Source organism: Erythrolamprus reginae, chromosome 3 (genome assembly GCF_031021105.1).
Source record: "Erythrolamprus reginae isolate rEryReg1 chromosome 3, rEryReg1.hap1, whole genome shotgun sequence".
NCBI classification, from domain to species: Eukaryota; Metazoa; Chordata; class Lepidosauria; order Squamata; family Dipsadidae; genus Erythrolamprus; species Erythrolamprus reginae.
This window is the reverse complement of record NC_091952.1, coordinates 215,057,032-215,082,618: the sequence shown is the minus strand read 5'-3', so window position 1 is coordinate 215,082,618 and position 25,587 is coordinate 215,057,032. Positions and strand designations below refer to the sequence as shown.

Here is a 25,587-nt window from a genome sequence, read left to right as displayed (position 1 = left end):
TTTAGCTCACTTTGGGAAACAAGATACCCTCTGAATGTTAAATTAAAACTTCCAGCACTACAGTTAGCATAGCCTCAATGGATGTCAAGAGTTATAAGACGTATAACTTGACAATATATAAGCAGTTACATATTCCCCAACCCTGTTACACACTGATGTACACATTTCTAAAATCATGCTGAAAAAATTACGAGCTCTTAAGGTTTGTCCTGCTACATCACAGCCTGAACATTTAGTTCAATACAAAACAGCAAATACCATATTTTCGGTGTATAAGACACACCTTTTTCCTCCCTAAAAGAGGCTGATAATTTGGGTGCATCTTATACTCTGAATGTAGCTTCCCCCCCCAGCCCTAACTAGCTGCTAACGATCTTCCCAGCTCTTTCCTTGCAGAGTCTTTCATTGTTTCTCTCTGTAAAGAATGTTTTCCAAGCCCTAAATCTTTGTAGGTTTTTTTTTTCATTGCTCTAACTTGCTCTGAGTAAGTTTCTTTCCAGCCCTAACCAGGTGCTAACAATATTCCCAGCTCTTACCAGCTTGCAAGCTCTTTCATTGTTGCTCTCTGCCAAGAAGAATGGTTTCCAAGCCCTAAGTCTTGGCAGGGATTTTTTTCCTTTGCTCTACTTGTTCAGACTGGTTCTTTCTAGGTTATAATGATGTTCCCAGCTATTACTGGCTTGCAAGGTATTTCATTGTTACTCTCTCAGAATAATTTTTTAAGCCCTTAACCAGGGGATAAAATAATGTGCTGAAGCTGATTAGGCAAAGAACGCTAGCCAGCTGAATACCTGGTAAGCAGATTCTTTCCCCTATTTTCCTACCAAAAACTAAGGCGCATCTTATATTCCGGTGCGTCTTATATTCCGAAAAATATAGTAATTTTGTTCCTTGGGTTAATGAATAATGTAGGCCAACTAATTTCATAAATTGCTCTGTAGCTATGATTCTTGCTTCTTTTGCACTATAGAGTAATGACGAAGATATGCATCAATATAAGCTGACAGGAGTATAGCATTAGTGAATTTTCCATATTAGGAAATACCAGACTATTTATATTCAATTTACCTGATCTACTTAACTGAATAAATTATCAAATTCTAACTTTCTCACTTGGGAGAACTCCCAACTAAAAATAAAGATACACGCTCTAATATGCTACACTGTCACCTCCTTGCAAAATCTGAAGAAACTTGAAAATGATCTTCACAAAGTTGGAAATTCTAATTAAATAAGAACCATCTAATTCTGCAGTTTGGAATATAAACTGTTCCGAAGAAAATTCTATTATCAATTCAAACTTAAATTTAAACTTAATTTGGAGGGGAATTTTGGGTCACTTTGACATAAAACATAGTATAATCTAATTATTTCTCTATACAGTATGCTGTATTGCATTCCAAAGGGTTTTTATTTTATCTTCATTTAATAACCCTAGGATTAATGGCCTCTCAAATGACTCTTTGGTTTTTCACTTTGAAAAACATCTTTCTCTGTAAATGTATTTATTTATTTCCTGGATTTCGATACCGTTCCGTCTGAAGACTCAAGGCAGCTGTTTATTTAACCATTTTCTCCTACTTTAAGAAAGTACCATACATTGTACATGGGATGGGCAAAAATATAATTTTTAGATTGAATATGGAACCTTACTACACAGGTAGATATTCTATAAAACTTACATTTGAGAAGTACACGATGAACACTCAAGTGGTACTTTCCATAGTGCTAAGAAAAATGCTAAGGAAAAGACATTTTCCTCTGAGAGATTTAACACAAGGGAAGGTTTAATTAGACAAATGTATTCTCATTTTAAAACAACTTTTTTCTGCCACATACCTGTAAAAATAAAGCCATTTCTGGCTCTTCCATAAATTGGATGCCTGATTCCACCAGTTTTGCTACTGTCTCTAAGTGATCTGCATACTTTTTTATCAGAGACCGGACATGTTCCAATTTCTCCTCTTGGCTCCGAGTGATTATTTGTGTCATCTCACTTTTTCGTTCTTCCAATATTGCATACAAATAATCAAATTTTTCACATAGTTGCTCCTTCTGCCTTTTGCAGCATTCCTGTGAATGAATCATTAACTTTGTGTTAAAAGGATTATGTCGACTGCGTCTGTTTTTATTTCTATAAATTGAGGGAAATGCCTCTGCATTGAAAAAGCTTTTTCTTTTTTTAACCTTTTATAGTATCTTGTAGAAGCCAACAAACTTCATCGATTGAGACAAATCACGAAGGTTATATGAACAAAGAGGGAATTTTGAGTTTTGAACATTTCAAGCAAACACCCAACTAAGTTTGCTCATAATAAGTAATAATAGAAACATAGAAGACTGATGGCAGAAAAAGACCTCATGGTCCATCTAGTCTGCCCTTATACTATTTCCTGTATTTTATCTTAGGATGGATATGTTTATCCCAGGCATGTTTAAATTCAGTTACTGTGGATTTACCAACCATGTCTGCTGGAAGTTTGTTCCAAGGATCTACTACTCTTTCAGTAAAATAATATTTTCTCATGTTGCTTTTGATCTTTCCCCCAACTAACTTCAGATTGTATCCCCTTGTTCTTGTGTTCACTTTCCTATTAAAAACACTTCCCTCCTGAACCTTATTCAACCCTTTGACATATTTAAATGTTTCAATCATGTCCCCCCTTTTCCTTCTGTCATAATAATGATGAAACTTTTTCAAATGCTGATGTTAGAGCTCTAAAAATTTCTATTTAAGTATCAAGATCATTTTAATTTTAGAATAAATATTCTAAAACTGTGAACTGTAATAGCTTTTATAAGAACTGTTTATACTAAAAATGTTCAGGGTGACTTGCAAATTCTGCCAAACCTCAAAACATTGGCATTTACAATTATATTACATTGCATTATAAATAATAAATAATGTAATGTAATTTGTAAATTATTAAAATTACTTTGGAATTACATCCCTAGATTCCAATATCTTCTATTATATTATAAATGTAATAGAAGATATTGAAATCTTGAGAAGTAATTCTAGTAATTGTATTTAACTAATTTAATACAATGTAATTACATACTGTTAAACTAAGCCAAAATTTATTTTTCCTTAGGCTCCAAAGATGACTTTGCCCTGGCTATCTCTTTTGAAATATGATAACTTTTCAGGTACGTCATACAGTTTTGCCACTTTAAATACCCTGAAATAAGTTTTTCCTTTCCACAAATTGAACAGTCAAAAACCCTGCGAAAATTTCCAGAACTAAATATAGTTTAGTAAGATATATTTTTCTCTTGCAAGGGAATAATCAGACTATTTTAATAGCTATGCCTTATTTAAGGTTTTCGAAAGCCAATTTAAGCAAGGTCATAAAATATGCTATCTGTTCCGGATAGGAAAAGAAAGGTTGTATTTTTACTCAGTAGGAAAAAGATTGTATTTAAGTTCCAAGTGACTACTTGATTTCAAGATCACATTGGTGTCTGATGGGCATAAACCAGGGGTGGGTTCTACTTACCTCCCCTAGTGGTTTGCATCGCATCAGAAGTGTGCGTTTTGCGCCCCATCGCATCGCACAAATTACCCTCTGCTCATGTGCAAAAGCCATTTTAGGGGCGTGCACAGCCAGCCATCGCTGCTGGTTTGGTGAACGGAAGCCAATTCCCGCCACTGGTTCAGGCGAACCAGTCCAAACTGGCAACAACACACCACTGCCAGAAACATTATATGAAGCAGGTTTGCGTTCTCACATACCTCGCTGCCGGTTGGCTTCCTCCTGCACTGCGTGGGTGCACATCATGGGTGCTCCTGCCCGCTTCGCATGCATGTGTAGTGACCCAAAAAAATTAACCCCCCTCCCCTCCCCAAGACAAAAACAAGATGGCGACACATGTACAGTGCTGGAAATTCAGCTTCTGCACATGCTCAGAAGAAAAAAAGTGGGAAAAATCCCCCCCCTTTTTTTAAATTAAAAAAAGATGGTAGTGTCCACAGACTAGTATTGACTGAACTGGTTCCATGACATCATCATGACATCAGCAGCGGGTTCCTACCTGTTCAGGCAAACTGGTCTGAATCAGGAAAAACTCACCTCTAATATGAAGTTAAGAAAAATATTTCAGCTACTACCATAGAGAGAAGGAAGGGTGTGGTCTTTATGTTCTACTACCGAGACACACAAAGTTAGTTAGAATTATGAAAAAGAGCTTCTTTGGTCACACAGACTATGAAAGATGTGTCCTTGTTAGATTGTTTTGGATCTTCCTTTACGGTTGTTGTGAACCACCTAGCAACCTGTGCAGCCAAAGCCTTTGGAACCTCCAGCACCTCTTGGCAGTGATGGGAAAGGTGGGGCTACTCCTTTCCTGAATGCAAGAGCATGCAGGGCTTCAAAGAGGGGGAAAGGTTTACTTGGGAGGAGGTCTCCTTGAGAGTAAAGCTGCAGGCTAATTGGCCACACCCTGAGACTATTTAAGCCTAGTTTGTTTGTTTGTTTGTTTGTTTGTTTGTTTGTTTGTTTATTTATTCATTCATTCATTCATTCATTCATTCATTCATTCATTCATTCATTTATTTATCCATTTGTCCAATACACAAATACATAGGAAGAGAATAGACATGTAGTAATATATATAAAGATAAATGTGAAGAAAGAGGAGAAGATATATGAAGGGAAGAAAATATATATGATATATGAGATAAAGGAAAGACAATTGGACAGGGGACGAAAGGCACACTAGTGCACTTATGTACGACCCTTACTGGCCTCTTAGGAACCTGGAGAGGTCAATCATGGATAGTCTAAGGGAAAAATGTTGGGGGTTAGGGGTTGACACTATTGAGTCTGGTAATGAGTTCCACGCTTCGACAACTTGATTGTTAAAGTTATATTTTTTACAGTCAAGTTTGGAGCGGTTCGTATTAAGTTTGAATCTGTTGCGTGCTCTTGTGTTGTTGCGGTTGAAGCTGAAGTAGTCATTGACCGGTAGGACGTTGCAGCATATGATCTTGTGGGCAATACTTAAATCGTGTTTTAGGCGCCGTAGTTCTAGGCTTTCTAGACGCAGGGTTGTTAGTCTATTTTCGTAGGATATTCTGTTTCGAGTGGAGGAATGAAGGGCTCTTCTGGTGAAATATCTTTGGACGTTTTCAAGGATGTTAATGTCTGAGATGTGGTATGGGTTCCAGACAGATGGGTCTGGCACAAGTTTTGTAGGCTCTGGTGAGTAGTGTGAGATTGCCGGAGCAGAAGCTACGTAGGATCAGGTTAACAACTCTAGAAGCCTTTTTGGCGATATTGTTGCAGTGGGCTTTAGTACTTAGGTTGCAGGGAACAACACCATTCCTGAATCTTGCATCGTGACTCCTGAGTCTTGCCTCCTGAATCTTAACTCCTGTGGGTCCACTTTGCATCATCATTACTGAATCTTGGCTACCATGGTTCCAGTTTGCACTCTAGCCTAGATCTTGTTTCTTACCTCGTGGTTTCTGAATCTTGAGTCCTGTGTGGCCAGTTTGCATTCCAGTCCAGTTCTAGTTTCTTGCAGAGAGTCAGAGTTTCTGACTCTTGACTTCTATGTTACCATTTTGCAGTCCAGTATGGGTTTTTGTGTCTTGCATTTGCTAGTTTTGCAACTTGTGCCAAACACAGTAAGACTTGCCAATTATCTCTTGGATTTTGGCCAGCTGTTAAGATAATGAATTAACAACTAGGGTTTTTTGAACAGTTTCTGCTTATTTTATTCTGTATGCATTTATGGGAAGTTATTATGCGATTTTGCTACTGACTGTGTTGGTAAGTTTGTGTGTTGCATAATTATTTGGTGCTCTGGTGCTGGGGCAGAACAACTGTATTGCTTTTTTGTTGAGCAGAAAAATGTGTTTCTTGTTGATCTGATGTTTTTAAATATAACCTTCTTATATTCATGTTTTCAGTTTTACATTAATTATATTTAAACAGTCTTGCACTTGGGAATTTTTAATTGGTAAAATCATTCTGTTGTGTGAACACTTTGGAAGTTTGGGGTATTGCCTTTCTAAATTAAAAAAAAAATTACAAAAATAAAGAAAACAAAATATGAAAAACATAAGGAAGACTGTTTCCCAAAATACTACGCATTATATATGGATGCTAAATCTATTGAATGCTATGGATTTATGAGGATCTGCATTTCTCAGATTAGATCTGGAAAGCATTTGGAAAAAGTGGGAATTATATGTAAGTCATTATTGAAAATATATAATATCAGTCTTGGTGATTGCTTCTACTTCCTAATGGATTGTTTTGTAAAATGCTAAGCATTGAGCAAAGGCTTTGAATTTGTTTAAGAATCTTTCTTTGTTTGCATCTATGCATAATTAACTGTTGTGTTCATTGGATTCTTAGACCACATATAAAATGGCATTAAGTCTCCTTAAATCTATCACTGCCTCTCTCTTTTTGCCTTATTCTGATACAAGTTTTGCATTTTTATTACCATGCATGCTATCAGTAGTGCAATATGGTGATCTCTAAAAGGTGAATCAGCCCAACAGCTATTGGTTATTTAGATTCACCTGTCAGGCCTCCCATCACAGTAAATGGTAGAGGCAGACCTGGTTCGCTCTCTGTTGCTTTCCAGCACAACTTCCATCCCAATGTCATCTTTGCTTGGGTTACTTAGTGCTCTTCTGAACATCAGCTGGGAATTGGGCTGCTTTGAACTCAGCCACGGAAAGAACTTGTAGAAAGCCAGACCATGTTTTGGCAAACAGCTAAACCTAGCAGTTTAGCCGTCTGATAAAACTTGTCTTTCATTTCTTCCCTCCACATTCTGTTCCATGTTAAGGAAAATGAAGGATATATGTTTGCCTGCCAGCTACTGACATTTGGTAGGAAGAGAGAAAAACAAAGCAGTGAAATATGGCGAGGTCCATCCTTAACATGCCTGGTACACTGTAAATAGACAACACAATTTGTTGGCATTGTTTCTATGGTAGTAAGGGTCATCACCAGGGGTAGCTATTTTTATGTCAATATAGTTTTATGTCCAAATAGGTTTCTACCATCTCAGGGATTAAGCTTGACTGTAATGAAGAGTCCTAAGTTGCTAAAACTTCAATATTACAGTATCTCTCCTTTGGAGAGAGTTTAATTCTTACCGTGAAGGTACTTGAAAGGCTTGCTGTGGTCTGCAAACTCCTGATACCAACACATTTCATCTTTGCAATATGTAGACTTCCTTTATGCATACTTGCAATATGTGACGTCTTAACTTTTAAGTGCTAATTTTTTCCCCAGATGTTCCTTGGCTTAGAAATTTGAACAATTTTGAACCATTATTTATATATTATTTCCTCTCGTAGGTTTTGATTACGGAAAGGATTCTGATGGATTTTTTTTTGCAAATTAGAATGACATATTGAGATGTAAATATTCTTTACCTCATTTTGTTCCCTTTAAATCTTGCATTTGGGGATAAAATTTGCATAAATGTGTTTTTTTGCTATTTTTTAAAAAAATATTCTTGGAACCAAACCCAATGCATTTTTACAAGAAACCCCCCCCCCCCCCCCGTAATTATGGGCAATTGTGGTCTTGTGCTTGGCCTGTTTGCCCCCAAAAAACTACAGACAGAAAGTTAAACAAACGAAAATGGGGAAGTACTAAATGGATGTCAAATAGCATTCTCTTTAACAATACCCTGTAACTGGTTATCTCCTCTATGTCAGCTATTTTGTGACAGGGAAGTGGTCCAATCCCCTTGGAAGCATTCTTGTCTGTGGGCTTACTAGGCAAGTGGTCAGTTTGAGAAAAACAGGTTCTGATGTTGCTTTCACATCCAAAAGAGTTTTGCAAAGCAGTGCTGTCTTTGTCATTATGATGAAAGCAGCAGATCCCTATCCTTGGTAGCTTTTTGTGAGAGCACATACTGTATTATAGAGAGCAAGGAAGATAGGTTTATGGATCTTAGTTCTTCAGATCAACAAATAGGATTGAAACATTTTTCAAGTTGTGAGAAACAAAAGAACATTTCCAGTGAATCAGAGGTTATCTTGATTCATTAAAATATAAGGAGGGGGAAGAGGTACAGCAAAATCCAACTTGCAAGGTCTCCATAAAAGTAGTTTTAGCCCTCCTGTGGTGTTTATTTCCTGACCTGTTTTACTACTACAGCAACTAAAAATTTCAAAAATGCCTACTGGTTCCAGAAGGCTAGCACCTCTAGACCAGTGTTTTTCAACCAGTGTGCTGTGGCACACTAGTGTGCCGCGAGACATGGTCAGTGTGCCGCGAAGCTCAGAGAGAAAGAAAGCAAGAGAGAGAGAAAGCAAGCAAGAGAGAGAAAGAGTGAGAGAAAGAGAGAAAAAGAACTAGAGAGAAAGAAAGAAAGAGAGAGAGAAAGAACAAGAAAAAGAAAGAGAGAAAGAGAGAGAGAGAAAAAGAGAGAGAAAGAAAGCAAGGGAGAGAGAGAAAGACAGAGGGACATAGGGAGGGAGAGAGAAAGAAAGCAAAAAAGAGAGGAAGGAAGGAAGAGAAAGAAAGAGGGATGGAGAGAGAGAGAAAGAAAGAGGAAGGAAGGGAGAGAAAGAGGGAGGGAGAAAGAAATAGAGCGAAGGGGAAGAAGAGAGAGAATTTTTTTGTCCAAACTTTTTTTAGCGCCCCCCTCCCCGCTCAATGTGCCCCAGGGTTTCGTAAATGTAAAAAATGTGCCGCGGCTCAAAAAAGGTTGAAAATCACTGCTCTAGACAACATTTGTAGAAGTTGCATAGAGTGGGTTTTGAGCAGTAAGAACTCTTTCTCAGAAAGACAGATCTATGCAACCTAAAACTGTGGAATTCCTCATCTACACACCATATAGATCAGGGCTGGGCAATTAATTTTGCCATAGGGCCACATGAGAAATTGGAATGGTTTTAGAGGGCCGGACTAATATAATTAACTCAGTTCTACCCAATACTTTATATTATTGGGTAGAACTGGGTTAATTATATTATATATTGTATATTGTATATTGTATATTGTATATTGTATATTGTATATTGTATATTGTATATTGTATATTGTATATTGTATATTGTATATTGTATATTGTATATTAGATATTAGATATTAGATATTAGATATTAGATATTAGATTATAGATTATTAGATATTAGATATTACACATTACACATTACATATTAGATATTACACATTACACATTACATATTATATATTATATATTATATCTTGAACACCCGGTTCTTATCTAGAAAAGTTGGACCGACCTCTGTGGGCCGGTCACTGACAGCAGGCGGGCCACATCCGGCCCGTGGGCCGCATCTTGCCCAGGTCTGATATAGATGACCACATTGGAACAAAAAACCAAAACACTACTTTTAAGCTGCATAGTCACAAAGCTCTTATTACCTGTAAATACTGTAAATATATTATTATATAGTACAGTGTCATAGGTTCTTGGGGAGATTTTGATGCATATGAAGGTCAACACCAGTTAAAAGAATTGGCAGCTATGACTTCAAATTGTTGTGGAGATAAAAGTAACTTGCATTAATTGTATCAAAATAATGTTTGCTTACTTCAACTGTTCTGCAGGTTTCCTCCAGCTGAGTTACAATTCCTTGTACTCTGTCATTACTTCCCACAAGCACAGCGATCCCATCACTAAGTTCAGACTGCGATATAAAATAAACATATACTTTGAAAAGATATAAAGCATTTTTTACAATTATTAAAACTTTTCTAAAAGGGTACTGAAAAAATGTATATTTTATTTAGTTAGTAAGGAGTTTATAAAATTTCTCGTAAATAAAATGGCTGAATATATATATTTTTTTGCAAAAGATGAAGTTAGTATAACAAATTTATTTAACTGAAGTTTTTTTTTCATATTGAAATCAGATTTGCCTGATTTAATTCTCCCACTAAAATACTTTAGTTTCTTGTTAATTATTCTGTCCTCTGATCTTTTGATATTGCTTCCTGTGATTTTGGAAACAAGCATACAACGTTAAATTTTACTATAAACTTACAACAACCATAGCTTCTATATATTTACAATGTAGTTATATTTCTTGAAATCTGTGGTAGGGAATCTAGTGATTGATAAGCACAACACTTTCTATTTAGACACTTTTTCTAAGCACTATTTTTCATGTGTTATTTCAGAATAGGAAAACATAATGTTTAGCAGGTTGAAAAAAAGCACATTTTTTTTCCCGATCGGATAAAGTTGTACTCAGCTTTAATATTGACAAATATAATAATGGGCTTCTTCCAAAATCTCTGCTTATAAACTGGCTCTGTATCATAGCAGCCTCACCAAGGCTTTCAAGAAATTGTGTTGCATTTCTCATGAGGATATTCCATATAAACAGCTGTTTCATGAATGCTGTGTTAAAAATAAATAGACCTTTAACAGATGGCAGCAAAGGAGTCTGGGAGCATCACTGAACTTTTCTATTCCATGTCCAAAAAATTATTAGCAAAATAAAAAAAATTCTTAATGACTAAAAAACAATAACAGTCGGTCAATCAGATAGACAGAAATATATTGGTCGACAGATAGCGGCACCTTCAGAATAAAAGCCAGAATCTGAATTCAAAGACTGAAGATATTTGGATATAACTTTTTAAAAGAATGCTAGATTCAGACTAATAATATTTCAGAGGAGAAGAAATATAATCAAATATAATTAGAAAGACTGCGGTCAACAGAAACCCGGAGTGGGTGGAACAAGTGTTTCAGCTTTCCCTGTGGCATCCAGACTTCAATCTGATGAAGACTGTATATTGTACATGTATATTGCTCTTGCTTGAGGCTATCAGTGAAAATTTTACAGCATCTGCAACCTACTATTTATACTGCTTTCATGTCACATTTAGGAACACTGTGAAAAGATAAAAAGCAGTTCCACTGATGCAGACTATGTTAGTGTGAAATGTCAGGGAAACTCATTGATGGAGGAGTTGTGTGCATCTTTGGGGTATGATTAAAATCTGCCCTTTTTGTATACAAATTCAATGCTGCTGCAAATAGGGTAAGCTTTTATTGCAATGCTGTGCCCACCATATTGCAGATTTTGGCCATCTGAAGAAACCCTCCAGAAGATATTTTGTGCTGGGTTGTATGGGCATCCATTGGAAGGGATGTGTAGTTGGGGAAAGTGGTAAAATGCATGACATGACATTGTTACACTGTCCATTATGCACATTATTTGTATTGTATGTGATATTGCAATACAAACACAAAAAGGGTGTGTAAAGGTCTCCTTCTTGATGATATGATACATATTTCATCAGTTTGATGCTGTTAGGGTTAAGAATAGATGCTTATGGGAAGTTGCATTAAATATGGAAATGAAACTGATGTAAATAATTTAGTCTCATAGGGAACAAATGTGGAAGAAATTAGGTATTTGTTATAAGGATGTTATATGATGGCAACTTTGTGAAAAACATAAAGTAATGCTTCTATGATACCAGACCAATTTGGAAGCCATGAAATTAGAACATTTCTCCAGTAACCATTTGGATTCATTAGATGGCATGGGACATCTGTACACCAATAACATACAGTGGTTGTTCTGGCAAAAAAATTGAATTAGTTTGGAAATTCCTCAAACAAAACTTCACTTTCCCCCATCATGATTATTTGTGATATTGAGAATTTCAGTCTATTACCTCTTCAAGGCACCATATTTGGAACAGCAGCATAGGGATCAAATATTTCATATTAATTGTAATTGTGTGCCTGCCAGCTGGAGCAACAGATTGAATAGATTAAAAAAACAATCCTTCAAGGACCTAAGATCTAAACGAGATAACTTCAATTTTATAAACAGGAGAGTTATTAATTCTCTAAATGAGAAGCCATTAAAAAGAAACATAGAAACATAGAAGACTGAAGGCAGAAAAAGACCTCATGGTCCATCTAGTCTGCCCTTATACTATTTCCTGTGTTTTATCTTACAGTGGATATATGTTTATCCCAGGCATGTTTAAATTCAGTTACTGTGGATTTACCAACCAAGTCTGCTGGAAGTTTGTTCCAAGGATCTACTACTCTTTCAGTAAAATAATATTTTCTCATGTTGCTTTTGATCTTTCCCCCAACTAACTTCAGATTGTGTCCCCTTGTTCTTGTGTTCACTTTCCTATTAAAAACACTTCCCTCCTGAACCTTATTTAACCCTTTAACATATTTAAATGTTTCGATCATGTCCTCCCTTTTCCTTCTGTCCTCCAGACTATACAGATTGAGTTCATTAAGTCTTTCCTGATACGTTTTATGCTTAAGACCTTCCACCATTCTTGTAGCCCGTCTTTGGACCCGTTCCATTTTGTCAATATCTTTTTGTAGGTGAGGTCTCCAGAACTGTACACAGTATTCCAAATGTGGTCTCACCAGCGCTCTATAAAGCGGGATCACAATCTCGCTCTTCCTGCTTGTTACGCCTCTAGCTATGCAGCCAAGCATCCTACTTGCTTTTCCTACCGCCCAACCACACTGCTCACCCATTTTGAGACTGTCAGAAATCACTACCCTTAAATCCTTCTCTTCTGAAGTTTTTGCTAACACAGAACTGCCAATACAATACGCAGACTGAGGATTCAAAAAGAAAGAAAGATTTGGTTTGTTTTTATACCTTTTGCCTTTGGTACACATTCAAGAGAGGAGCAACCTGGCAGTCCTTATGAGCACCAAAAACTTTGCACATGGAACAGGTGGGCACTTCACAATTCAGGCAATAAATATTAATTTTCTCATCTTCGTGTTCTTCACACATTGGCTGCTCCGTTTTTCTTTCAGGCCTATGAATGGAATTAAATTTAGGAGAAAAAAGGCAAATCCAAACCAAAATGATTTAAAAACTAAAGATCAAATCAAAGAGGCAGATAATATTTCTCCATTTAGATTAGAAAGTAACTGTGAGACTGACAGTAGCTATCTGGGTTCATAGGAGGAGCAAAGAAATGCCTATTTTTAAATTTATTTACTAAGTATTCATTCTGCTTTTGTTATAACTCAAGATGGCAATTATATATAATATTCCTTCCTCCTCCTATTTATTTCCACAATAATTTGCCCCTTTATGCTAAAGCACCAATATAAAACATTTTTAATATAGTTGTGGGCAGTATCTTTGTTGTGGTTAGCTCTGGCCCAGCTCCTGCTCCAAGGAATGTGCAGGTGGATGTGGGGGAGACATCCACATGCGTCAGGCCTGTTTTGCTCCCGATGGAATCTTCCGATGAAGCCTCCTCTGACCAAGGAAGCGTGAGTCACAGGGAAGAGGGGAGTTTGGCAGACAGCCCAGGAGCAGATCAATCATCTGTATCATCCTTGGATTCTGAACAAGAATTAATGACACATCCACGCATGTGTAGAATGATGCATAGGAGAAAACAACTGAAGGATTATTACAAGAGAAAATGAGGCCACCTGTGGTTGGGTGGGGATCCAGTAATTAGGGCTGCTGCTATAAATAGCAGTGTGTGGGTTTGGCCATTGTGAAAGAGTATCTGATTGCAGTTCTTCAGGAATCGTGTGTTGCTGTTTTCTGGACTTTTGTTTGTTGATTTTTCACGCCTTTGAAACCAAAGCAGAGCAACGTGTGTGTGTGTGTGTATGTATGTGTGTGTCACTTTGTTGGAAGAAGAAGGGGTGTGAAGTTTTTTCACAGCTGCTAGCTAAGTACTTAATGACTGTTTAAGGGAAATTGTACAGACTGTCCGGTTGTTTTGGGACGAGTACTCTTTGCAATACAAAAAGAGTGCTTAGTTTATTTTGAATTTTGTGATGAACATTGTTTTGAATTTTCAAATGTCTGTGTGTCTGCAATTTGTGCTCTTGAATTTTTGGGAGGCTCCTACCTGAGAGCCCGGCAGAACAATCTTAAAGCATCTTCCACCTAAGGGAAGTCTAAGACCAGTTCAATGCCACAAGCAGTTCCATCGTATTCCCCATCAGTCACAAAGCAATTATCTCAATTTCAACAGGGAAGAGGTTCATATTCAGACAAAGATCTTGGATGCCATAAACCAATCAGACTTCACAATCTTTCTTTCTGTCAGATTAATAGTAGAATGCAAAGAATACATTAATATCTGGTGAGTGCCCATCTCCCTGAGCCATTACCAACTGATGGATGTCATCTATCGGCTGTAAAATAAATTTTCAACACCACCGATAACACAGCTACTCTCCAAAAAGTCCTTGACTTTGTGTCTGAATGGTCAAACATCTGGCAACTCCAAATCTCGACCAAAAAAATTCTGTGTCCTACACATTGGCAAAAAGAATCAGAACACCAAATGTAAGATGAACAAACAAAACCTTACAGACAACCCTCACTCCGTTAAAGACCTTGGAATACTCATATCAAATGACCTAAGTGCCAAAGCCCACTGCAACAACATTGCCAAAAAGGCTTCAAGAGTTATTAAGCTAATCCTACGTAGCTTCTGCTCCAGTAATCTCACACTACTAACCAAAGCATACAAAACAATTGTCAGACCAATACTTGAATACAGCTCATCTGTCTGAACCCTAAACTGCATTTCAAACAAACACTCTAGAAAATGTTCAAAGATGCTTTACTAGAAGTCCTCTCCACTCCTCCACTCGCAACAGAATACCCTATGCCAGTGATGGCGAACCTATGGCACAGGTGGCACAGGTGGCACGTGTATATCTGCTACCACGCATATTGTTGCCCTAGCTCAGCTCCAGCATGAATATGCGCACTGTCCAGCTGATTTTTGGTTCATACAGAGGCTCTGGGAGGGCACTTTCGGCTTCCAGAGGGTGTTTTTGCCCTCCCTGGGCTCCAGGGAAGCCTCTGAAGCCTGGGGAGGATGAAAAATAGGCCTACCAGGCTTACCAGAAGTTGGGAAATGGGCTGTTTCTGGCCTCCAGAGGGCCTCTGGGGGGGGGGGGGGCAGGGGAGGCAATTTTTGCCCTCTCCAGGCATTGAATTATGGGTGTGGGCACTCACGCAGGTGAGATAGTGTGTACACACACGCTTTCGGCACCCGAGGGAAAAAAGGTTCACCATCACTGCCTTATGCAACTAGACTTACAATCCTAGGTTTAGAAAGCTTAGAACTACGTCGTCCTAAACACGACCTAAGCATAGCCCATAAAATCATCTGCTACAATATGTTTCCTGACAATGACTACTTCAGCTTCAACCACAACAACACACATGCACAAAACAGATAGAAACTTAAAAACTGCAGGAAATACGACTTTAGTAACCGAGTAGCTGATGCATGGAACTCACTACCCGATTCTTTAGTATCATCACCTATCCCCCCAAAATTTTACCCTTAGACTATCCACTGTTGATCTCTCCTAATTCCTAAGAAGTCAGTAAGGGGCATGCATAAGTTAACGTGATCAGCAGGACAGTCACGCTTTTTAGCCATTTGTCCTGCATCCCGGGAAATTTTTTAAAAGTCCCGATTTTTTTGTGGCTTCCAAGTTTTTCCTCCAGCAGATTCTATCCGGTGCCCAGAAAAAAATTGGAAACTGTGAGAAAGGAAGCTCTGCTTCCGGTCTCACAATGTTTTGTTAGCCATTCCAGTCGTCTTGCAGGGGCACCCTGTAAGTGACCGGCCAGGGCAAGCCCGGAGACTGAGCCGAATTGTCCAGCCCGAGCCCGGCGGGCACATGGTAGGGACTGTAATCCGTATACTGCAGGGCACCCACAAAGTTCTGCGAGGCGCTCAAGTTCAGCCCCCCCCGTGTGGCGCACAGAACCGGGGTACATGGAGGAGGGGCTCTCTTTCTCCAGCAGGTAGCTGCTGATGCGGGAGAGAAGCTGGGAAAGCGGTGGGTGGGTAGGATGCACGGGCTGAGCCAAGCTGGGCTGAACCTGTCTGGCTTTTAGGAAGGGTCGCCGCTTACTCCAGGTGCAAAAGACGCACTGCGCCAGCGGAGGATGAACGGTTCCTGAAGTGGCTCTCTTGGAAATGGCCAGGCCATGCCCACGACAACCGGAGGCAGGTGACACAGAGAAAGGGAGGATGGAGGGAGGGGAACGGAAAGGAGAGGTGTGTAGCAGAGAGAGAGAGAGAGAGAAAGAGAGAGAAAGAAAGAAAGAGAGAGAGAGAGAGTGCGAGAAAGAGAAAGGGAAAGAGCAAGAGAGAGAGCAAGAGAGAGAGAGAAAGAGAGAGAAAGGGAGGAAGGAAAAAAGAGAGAGAGAAAAAAGGAGAGGAAGGGAGAAAGAAAGAGGGAGGGAGAAAGAGAGAGAGAAAGAAAGAAAGAGATGAATGAAAGGAGAGAGAAAGAGGGAGGGAGAGAGAGAGATAGAGAGAAAGGGGGGAGGAAGAGAGAGAGAGAGAGAAAAATATTTTTTTTGCTAATTTTTTTCGCTAAACTTTTTTTAGCCTCCCCCGCCCCCTGCGCTCAATGGTGTCCCTCTTTCCCAATCTTTAAATCTGGTCACTTTGGTATAAGTGCACCAGTGTGCCTTGTGTCCCCTGTCCTAATGTTTCTCTCTTACTAGTATCATGTATATAAATATAGTTACATCTTTGTATACCACCAATACATACTTGACAGAACAAACAAACAAATAAAAATAAATAAATAAGCAGTTTCCTTTATTGTTCCTCACTTACAGACACAAATCTTGCCAAACTAAAGCAACAACTCACATAATTAAAGATATGCTCTGAAAATTGCTAGGGTGGAGCTGCCTTTTCTTTCTTTCTCTCAACCCGTCTCTCTTGGGAATCCAGAATACATTCCATCACATCTCCTTACTATATTAGACATGCATATTAAACAAACTGTCCTAAAAGCACATTCTGAAATTAAGCCAACTGTTTAGTTTTATGAAACTTTAATCATTTGCAACGGTGTGACTCATTTCAATAAATCATTTTATAATGTAGTTAATAAAAGGCACAAAGATAATTTTTTGTGGAAGAACAAATAGACCTTGTTTTCATGATAGAATTCATTCAGAATAGGTATTTCATGTAATGCCTATTATATTGCTTTGAATGAACTATAACGTAATATACAACCATCACATCACTATATATTATTATATATTTAAGAGATAGATGTCAATCAGTGTGTGGGGGGGGGGAAGAGCACAGAAGCAATTATTAGGCCTCTTTTTGCGGGCTGGCTGGAGAATTCTGGGAGTTGAAGTTCACAAGTCTTAATTCAACCTGGAAATAAGGAAGAACTTCCTGACGGTCAGAACGATCAACCAGTGGAACAACCTACCAGTGGACGTTGTGAACTCCAATACTCTGGACATTTTTAAGAGGAAATTGGACTGCCATTTGGCTGGGATGCTATAGGGTTCCTGCTTAGGCAGGGGGTTGGACTTGATGACCTGCATGGTCCCTTCCAACTCTAACAATAAATAAAAAATAAAAAATAAAAATAAAAAATAAATAAATAATGTTGCCAGGTTCGAAGACCTCTGCTCTAAAAAGTAATGCTGGGCAATGCTGTGATTCAGCCTGAGGCTCCTCAGGGACCGGCTGGAGCTCTGCCGGATCCATGCCCAGAGGAGGAGGACAGTGAACAGGAGGGGGAGGACCAGGCAGACGGGGGAGAGGAACGTCAGGAAGAGGAGGAGGGAGAGCAGCCTGAGACCCCCGGGGGGGACTCTCCCCAGCTAGTAGCCTGGATTCATTGGATGAAGACGCACAGGCTATAATAGACATGAGGCAGCAACGTGCAGCTCAAAGACAGGGCCAATTAGAAAGGTATTTCCATCCCTGAATTGGCAACAGCTGGGTTTGGGTGTGCTTCTCCTCAGCAGGGTTGAAAAGGCAGGCCCGCCCTTACAGTTTTGTGGAGAGTTATCAACTGGGAGTCCTGTGACCTTGCTTCGATTCTTGGCGTCTCTGATCTTGGCTTGTGGCCTAGAAGTCTGGAAGACTTGGGGGAGGCGTGGGTTTTATTATCTCCAGCGTTGTTTTTTGCCAGCAAGAATCCTGTTTTATTGCCTGGCCTTCGTGAAACCTCTGTGAAGCTTCATAGTGTTCCTGTCTGTAAGAACAGTTTTTGTTACCTGTGTTTGCTTTCAATTATATAAACTGCCTTTGCTTTTTACCAGTGTGTCTGGCTACTCTTCTTGGTTGGTGTTGGCGTCTGGGGGGACCCAGACAGAACAGGCAAGATAGGCCTACAGGACACATAATGATAGCAAACAAAACATAGTGTCTAGAATTACTTCTTGGGCAGTTAGAAAGACCTGATGAAGACTGCTATTCATACTTATTACAATTTCCCTTTGCAACTGCTTAACATTAAACTTGCCGAGCCTGAATTTTCCAGAATTCTCTGCTTTTAACTCTTGAGAAATCTAATTCCATGCATTTCAAAGGCAAACATCACTAAGTTTAATGGGATTGGCAAATGATCTTCCAAAGATAAAAATGGTTAATTACCTGAAAGATTCCTGTTTGTATATATCAATTATATTTTCCACCAGCAGGTTTCTTTGAAGGCCATATACTCCATGCCTGTCGAGAATTACTTCATGTCTACAGGAGGGGCAGCGAAATCGACCTCCTGAAGCCACAGTGGTGCCTCCTCTGATTGGCAGGTATGGATTGGAGGCCTGTTCTTGCCAAGCAGTAAAACAAAGTTGTAATTGTATTTCTCAATCATTCTGCACATCACAAGATACCTATCACACCATCTACTTAAGGCATGATCTAATGTTTTAATGTAGTCACTGTTAGGGTATTAGTGGACTTCACATGAGGTCGGATCTCGAAAAGGTAGGGAAAAAAAGATAAAGAAGTTTCAGTATCATTTTGTTCAATGCTTGGAAGCTAATAATACGACAAAGTAAGCTAGAGAGAAATTTGCCATTTTTAGAGGTGTTGAGGAACAACAGGAATGAGTTTATGTGTTAATAGCTCTAAATACTTGAAATAACAGTTCAGTTCATATAAATAAAAGGGACATTTCCAAATGCAAGGGATCCAAAATTGCACATAAGATAAATAACAAACAACTTTTCCTCTAATTAATTTTCTCCTTATAGAAATAAAATCCTGGCAATTATACCAACCCTGTAATATTCTCTTGATTTTATAGCATGAGATCACTAAGCTAGATATAATAAATACTTTATACTTTATTATTGTCTTTGTATGTATATACACAGTATACCCATGCAATGAAATTCACATAACACCTAAAGACTAGACTCTTCACGCAAAACAATCCCCAAAACATGCCCCACTCGCCAAATTCCCCACCCTGATCTACCCCAACAACAGAACAGACCAGCATATAATATTAACTGACGGCTTAAATGTTTAAATCAATGTACCTGGAAGATATCGCTGGCACATTTTCTACAGAGATTGTGCTGACATGGAAGGATAACCACTGGTTTAGTAAACATTTCTAAACAGATGGGACAAATAAGCTGCTTCTCCAAGTTATCCATAGTTTGCTGCTCTTTAGAAAAAGTATTATAATTCAGAGTGGCGCTCATCTCCTGGCGATAGCAAAGCTCATAAGCTCAGAATCAGGCTGCTTCCGGGTTAGGTCACTCAAAAGAATTCCAAAACTGGCAAGATCAAATGTCCTTTGAAGAATCTTTCCCTGGAGGACATTGTTTTAACAGAGAGCAAAAGGAGCGGAGTTTATTTTAGAAGCAGAAGGCAATTGGCTGCCAGACTCACTTTCTCCATATATGCCTCTGACACAAGGACAGATTTAGACAGGTGACAGCCTACAAGAGTGAGAGAGCCACATTCTTGGGCTTAGTATGGAAGGGGGTGGGCAAAGGGGAAAAGGAGGAAGAGTTTGACCGTTGCCAGCAACGTCTCCACAGATGTACAACTCTGTCTTTGGAAAACTGGTGCATTCAAGTCACTAGTGAATGGACGCTGTTCTTTTCATTTTTTAAACTTTCATTCCAATATGGAAAGCACAAGATGCTTTAAAAGAAATGGCATTCAGTATTAAGTTTTGTGCATAACAAAATTACGGTTATTCCCTTTTCCTTCTAAGTATCCTCCTCCTCCTAGTGCTAATTGTTGCACGATCCCCAAAATATATGCACTCGGAAGATCGATTTTTTTTTCTTTCAAGCTTTTCCCTGAGTTGATTTTATTGAATTCTTCAAAGTTGCATTTATGTCTTATCTTTATTGCATGGTTGTGTCCAGTGAAGAACTACCAATTTTTTTTACTACCACACTGTGGGCGTGGCTTATGCAGGACACCCTACATTTTCTTTCAACATCTTTCAGTGAAAATTGGGTGCTCTGGGGTGGAGCTCCATTTTCACTACCGCACTGCGTTCCCTCCATCCGGGCAGTAGCCCAACCCTGTTTGTGTCCATATAGTCTATAGTCAGATCTTCGGGACTGCCTTCTGCCTCACGAATCCCAGCGACCGGTTAGGTCCCACAGAGTTGACCTTCTCTGGGTCCCGCCGACGAAACAATGTCGTCTGGCAAGCTCCAGGGGAAGAGCCTTCTCTGTGGCAGTCCCAACACTCTGGAATCAACTCCCCCTGGAGATTAGAACTGCCCCCACCCTCCTTGCCTTACGCAAACTCCTTAAAATTCACCTCTGTCGTCAGGCATGGGGAAATTGATTCCCCTGGGCCGTTTCCACTTTATGTATGGTTTGTATGAGATGTATGATTCTTTTTATATTAATGTGTTTTAAATTGTTTTAATTTTGGATTTGTACTGTTTCTGTTGTTGTGAGCCGCCCCGAGTCTTTGGACAGGGTGGCATTCAAATCAAATCAAATCAAATCAAATCAAATCAAATCAAATCAAATCAAATCAAATCAATAAATAATAAATAGTCAGCATAAGCTGAATTCAACTTGGGGCATCTTAACCTTTTTTATTTTAGAAATAGTTAACTGGTGATTTTAGATCTGAAGGTTTATAAATGCTTGGATTTTATATATTTCTTATTTGATTGCATAGGATTTTACCACTGTAAGCCACTTTGTGACACAAGGGAATACTGAACAAAAATATTTCATGCAATCCTTGTTTAGCAACAGGAATTGTTATTGGGATTTTCTTTGGAAAGCAATGCGGTCATCAAGCACAATTTCATGCCTGCACCACAACAGTTGCTATTGTTAAGGGAATCACCACAGGTAGTTAAATGAGAATGTCACCTGATCACTTTTACAGTTCCTGCTGGCTTCCTCATTGGCTTTGCTTGTAGGAAGCTGGCAAAGAAGTTGCAAAATAGCGATCATGTGAATATAGGACACTCCACTGTTGTAAAGACAAACTGGGCATGAATGCCTGGATTGTAATCCTGTCATTGTAATGGTTGGAATTTTGAGGTGGTCTTGAGTACTATTCATTCAGTACCATCATAATTTTAAACAGTCACTAAATGAGTCATAATTAAACAAGGAACACCTGTCATAGGATAGCCTTCTTGAAATAAAAGTGTAGTGTCAAAAAACTATTCAAATAGGTAATAGCTTGCCAATATGGTATGGTAACCATATCATAGTTTGATCACTTGCATTTAAAAAGAAAATGAAGGCATTATTAGTCATGCTGACTCGTAATTAAAGTAATCTTGTGTACATTTCCTAGATATTTAAGTAATTAGAAAAAAAATTGGTGCTATTAAGAATTGACCCAAAGGTCAAGAGGCAACTGGACATTTTTTGTTTTTCACTGAAGACTTTTTGTTTCTCATCCAAGAAGCTTTTTCAGTTGTGACTGGAGTTGACATTTTTTAAAGAATTGACATTTACTTTCAATTGGTTAAATAAGGTGTATGACAGGCAAGACAACGGATGTATCGATAATCCCTAGCTCTCTGGTGTGTTTGTTGCAACTCCCTGCCTGACTTATGAGAATGAAAACTTTTAGAGATGAAGTCATTGGTTTTTTTCCTTTGCTCATACTCAATAGGAAAATATTTATTAGTCAGGACACTGTCCAATGAATTGGGTGGTTTTATTATGTAATTCCATAATTTTAGAACTTTCCTTGGATTTGTCTAGGTTGGTGCCTTCTGCCGCATGAATCCAGCGACCAGTTAAGTCCCACAGAGTAGGCCTTCTCCGGGTCCCGTCGACTAAACAATGTCATCTGGTGGGACCCAGGGGGAGAGCCTTCTCTGTGGCGGCCCTGACCCTCTGGAACCAGCTCCCCCCAGAGATTAGAATTGTCCCCACCCTCCTTGCCTTTCATAAACTTCTTAAAAACCCACCTCTGCCATCAGGCATGGGGGAATTGAGACATCTCTCCCGGGCCTATACAGTTAATGCATGGTATGTTTGTTTGTATGTTTTTGTTTTTTTAATAAGCGGTTTTTAGTGACTTTTAAATTATTAGATTTGTTATACATTGTTTTATTGTTGTTGTGAGCCGCCCCGAGTCTACGTAGAGGGGCGGCATACAAATCTAATAAAGAATAAAGAATAATAATAATAGTTCAAAATAATGTGTAATATAAATAAGGGAGGAATATAGGAAGATGCATCTCAGTCATAAAAATATCTCTATAAAAACATTTCACTATACATCACTTAAGATACAACAATTTGTGGTAGTTAAAGTTGGGTATCTGTAACTGAGTAGCCACCATGCAATCTCATACCTAATTTTATCAGACTGGACGAAGGGGATGGGACTATAGTATATGTCAGTGATGGTAAACCTTTTTTTGCTCAGGTGCCAAAAAGGTGTGCGCATGATAGCGCATACGTGAGTGCCCACACCCATAATGCAGTGCCCTCCCCCTGTGCATGCTTGCACAACCTTCCTGCACTGTTCCTCCCACACGTTCACACAGGGTTCATTGAAGCCTCTATACTTCTGGTTGGCCTGTTGGGCCATTTTTCATCCACCCCAAGCTTTAGGAAAGCCTGCAGAGCCTGTGGATGGCAAAAAAAATGACCCAATGGGCTATTGGAAGTTCAGAAATGAACTTCTTGTAGAATAGAATAGAATAGAATTTTATTGGCCAAGTGTGATTGGACACACAAGGAATTTATCTTGGTGCATATGCTCTCAACATGCATAAAAGAAAAAGATACATTTGTCAAGAATAATGTGGTATAACACTTAATGATTGTTATAGGGGTCAAATAAGCAATGAAGAAACAATCAATATTGTAGGTACCCCTGTTGGGTCCCCTTTTCACCATCCACAGGCTCTGGAGGCTTTCCTGAAGCCTGGAGAAGGCAAAAATGACTTTACCCCACCCTCTAGAACAGTGTTTCCCAAATGCTGGCTGGGGAATTCTAGGAGCTGAAGTCCAGATATCTTCAAGTTGCCAAGGTTGGGAAACACTGCTCTAGAAGACTGAAATTCAGCTGACCAGTGTGCACAAACACACACTGGACCTGATATAGGGCAACATGCCACCTCTGGCACATATGCCATAGATTCGCCATCACTGGTATAGGTCATTCTTGACTTAAAATTTAGACCATACTTTTTGTTAAAAATCAGTTGAACCTGATTTTATGACTGTTTTTGTCATGATTGTTAAGTCAATCACTGCGGTTAAGTAAATCAGTCAGTCGTTAAGCAAATCTGAATTTTCCCCACTGACTTTGTTTGTTGGAAGCCAGCTGGGAACCTCATAAATGGCAACCAGCTGACCCTGGAATGTTTCAACTGTTTTGAAGACATTCCCGTTGCCAAGCACCTGAATTTTGATTATGTGATGACGGGCATGCTGCAACAGCTTTATGTGCAAGGACTGGTTGCAAGTCACATTTTTCAATGCCGTTATAACTTCAAATGGTTGCTAAATGAATGACTGTAAGTTGAATTCTACCTTTATTCTACCTACAGTGCCTAAAACACGATTTGAGTATTGCCCACAAGATCATATGCTGCAACGTCCTACTGGTCAATGACTACTTCAGCTTCAACCGCAACAACACAAGAGCACGCAACACATTCAAACTTAATACGAACCGCTCCAAACTTGACTGTAAAAAATATGATTTCAACAATCGAGTTATCGAAGCATGGAACTCATTACTGGACTCAATTGTGTCAACCCCTAACCCCCAACATTTCTCCCTTAGACTCTCCACGATTGACCTCTCCAGGTTCCTAAGAGGCCAGTAAGGGGCGTACATAAGTGCACTGGTGTGCCTTTCGTCCCCTGTCCAATTGTCTTTCCTTTCTCTCACTTATCATATATATTTTCTTTCTTTCATATATCCTCTCCTCTAAGTTCACTTTACCTTTATATATATTACTACATGTCTATTTTTCTTCCTATGTATTTGTGTATTGGACAAATGAATAAATAAAATAAATAAAATAATAAATTTATACAGAAGGAAAATGGTTAATAATGAAGAAAAGCCTAGCTGCACAACTCTCATTATTTTTAGAGCATTGCAGTGAAGAAAACAGAGTTCCTGAGATAAAGATAAAAACTCTCTATTGATCCTGTTTCAGACATGAGTAAAAATGGAGTGGTGTAAATATATCTTTTTCTTCTCCCAACAAAACAGTGGGTGCTGTAACAGAAAAGGGTCTTCTGGATCTTGATAGTCAGATTTCTTTGATCGACTGGATCTGAAGTAGGCTCTCTCTGCCAGCATGAGTAGGATGGGTTTGTTCTGGCAGAACAAGGGAGTTCATCAGGTAGCCCAATGCCCTGAAGGGATTTAAGGTTCATAATCAACACCTTGCACTTGAAAGGACACTGGTAGCCAGTGAAGTTTGCAGAGCAGAGGTATAATATGGGCTGTTCTATACAGTGAAGGGCTACAAAAGATTTTACTAGCACACTGGGGCATGACTTCCTTTTTGGGTGTGGCTTGCTAACCATGTGACCAGGCCGGGAGTGGTTTCATAATCATGTGACCGGGGTGGCTTAAAGGTCATGTGACTGGCTTAAAGGTGGTCAACTTGACATCCCTCACACCAAGGGTTTGGATTAGGGTTAGGGTGCCTGGCCTTTCCTCGCCTCAAAGACATACAATTTCCCTATCTCTTTACTATTACTGAACATCCAAAATATACTATTTAATTCTATGTATATATGCCATATTATTATTATTATTATTATTATTATTATTATTATTATTATTAATTAGATTTGTATGCTGCCCCTCTCTGTAGACTCCGTAGACATATATGCCTACAGACTGAAGGGCTACCAAAATTTTTACTACCACACTGTGGCCGTGGCTTATGCAGGATGCCCTGCATTTTCTTTCAACAATTTCAGTACAAATTGGGTGCTCTGGGGTGGAGCTCCCTTTTCACTACTCCACTGCGTTCTCCCCTATCTGGGCGGCAGCCCACCATTGAATATATGTACATACATGTTACACATAAGCACACAAAAATATACATTATCTACTATATAAACTATATGTGTATGTACACACACGCACAGCTCTTCTAAAATTATACATATTCAAACCTCATTTACTGCAGTAGGAAAAACATACCCAGAACCCGGAAGGGGGGAAAAAGAAAAAAATTCAATTTTTTTCTACCAATTCTGCATACCTAACTGTACCCATAGGAGCCCATCACTAGTTTTAGCTCCCCACCCCAAAACTGCTCTAGCTGAAGCATCCCAATGGACGTCAAGTGTAGCCCTATCTACTGTAGATTGCATTGCAATAGTTCAGGCGAGAG

General features: G+C 39.0%; 1 protein-coding gene across 1 annotated transcript in view; it reads right to left on the bottom strand.

The window, feature by feature from the left end:
- Window positions 1-19,456, bottom strand: part of TRIM55 (tripartite motif containing 55) — a 52,161-nt gene extending 32,705 nt beyond the window's left edge. The window contains exons 1-5 of the mRNA XM_070749180.1: window positions 19,289-19,456; window positions 18,393-18,565; window positions 12,614-12,779; window positions 9,545-9,640; window positions 1,840-2,073 (exon numbers count right to left, since the gene is read on the bottom strand). Coding sequence (XP_070605281.1) covers window positions 1,840-2,073; window positions 9,545-9,640; window positions 12,614-12,779; window positions 18,393-18,565; window positions 19,289-19,456 — 837 coding nt within the window. The remainder of the gene's footprint in view (window positions 1-1,839; window positions 2,074-9,544; window positions 9,641-12,613; window positions 12,780-18,392; window positions 18,566-19,288) is intronic.
- Between the last annotated feature and the right edge of the window lie 6,131 nt (window positions 19,457-25,587).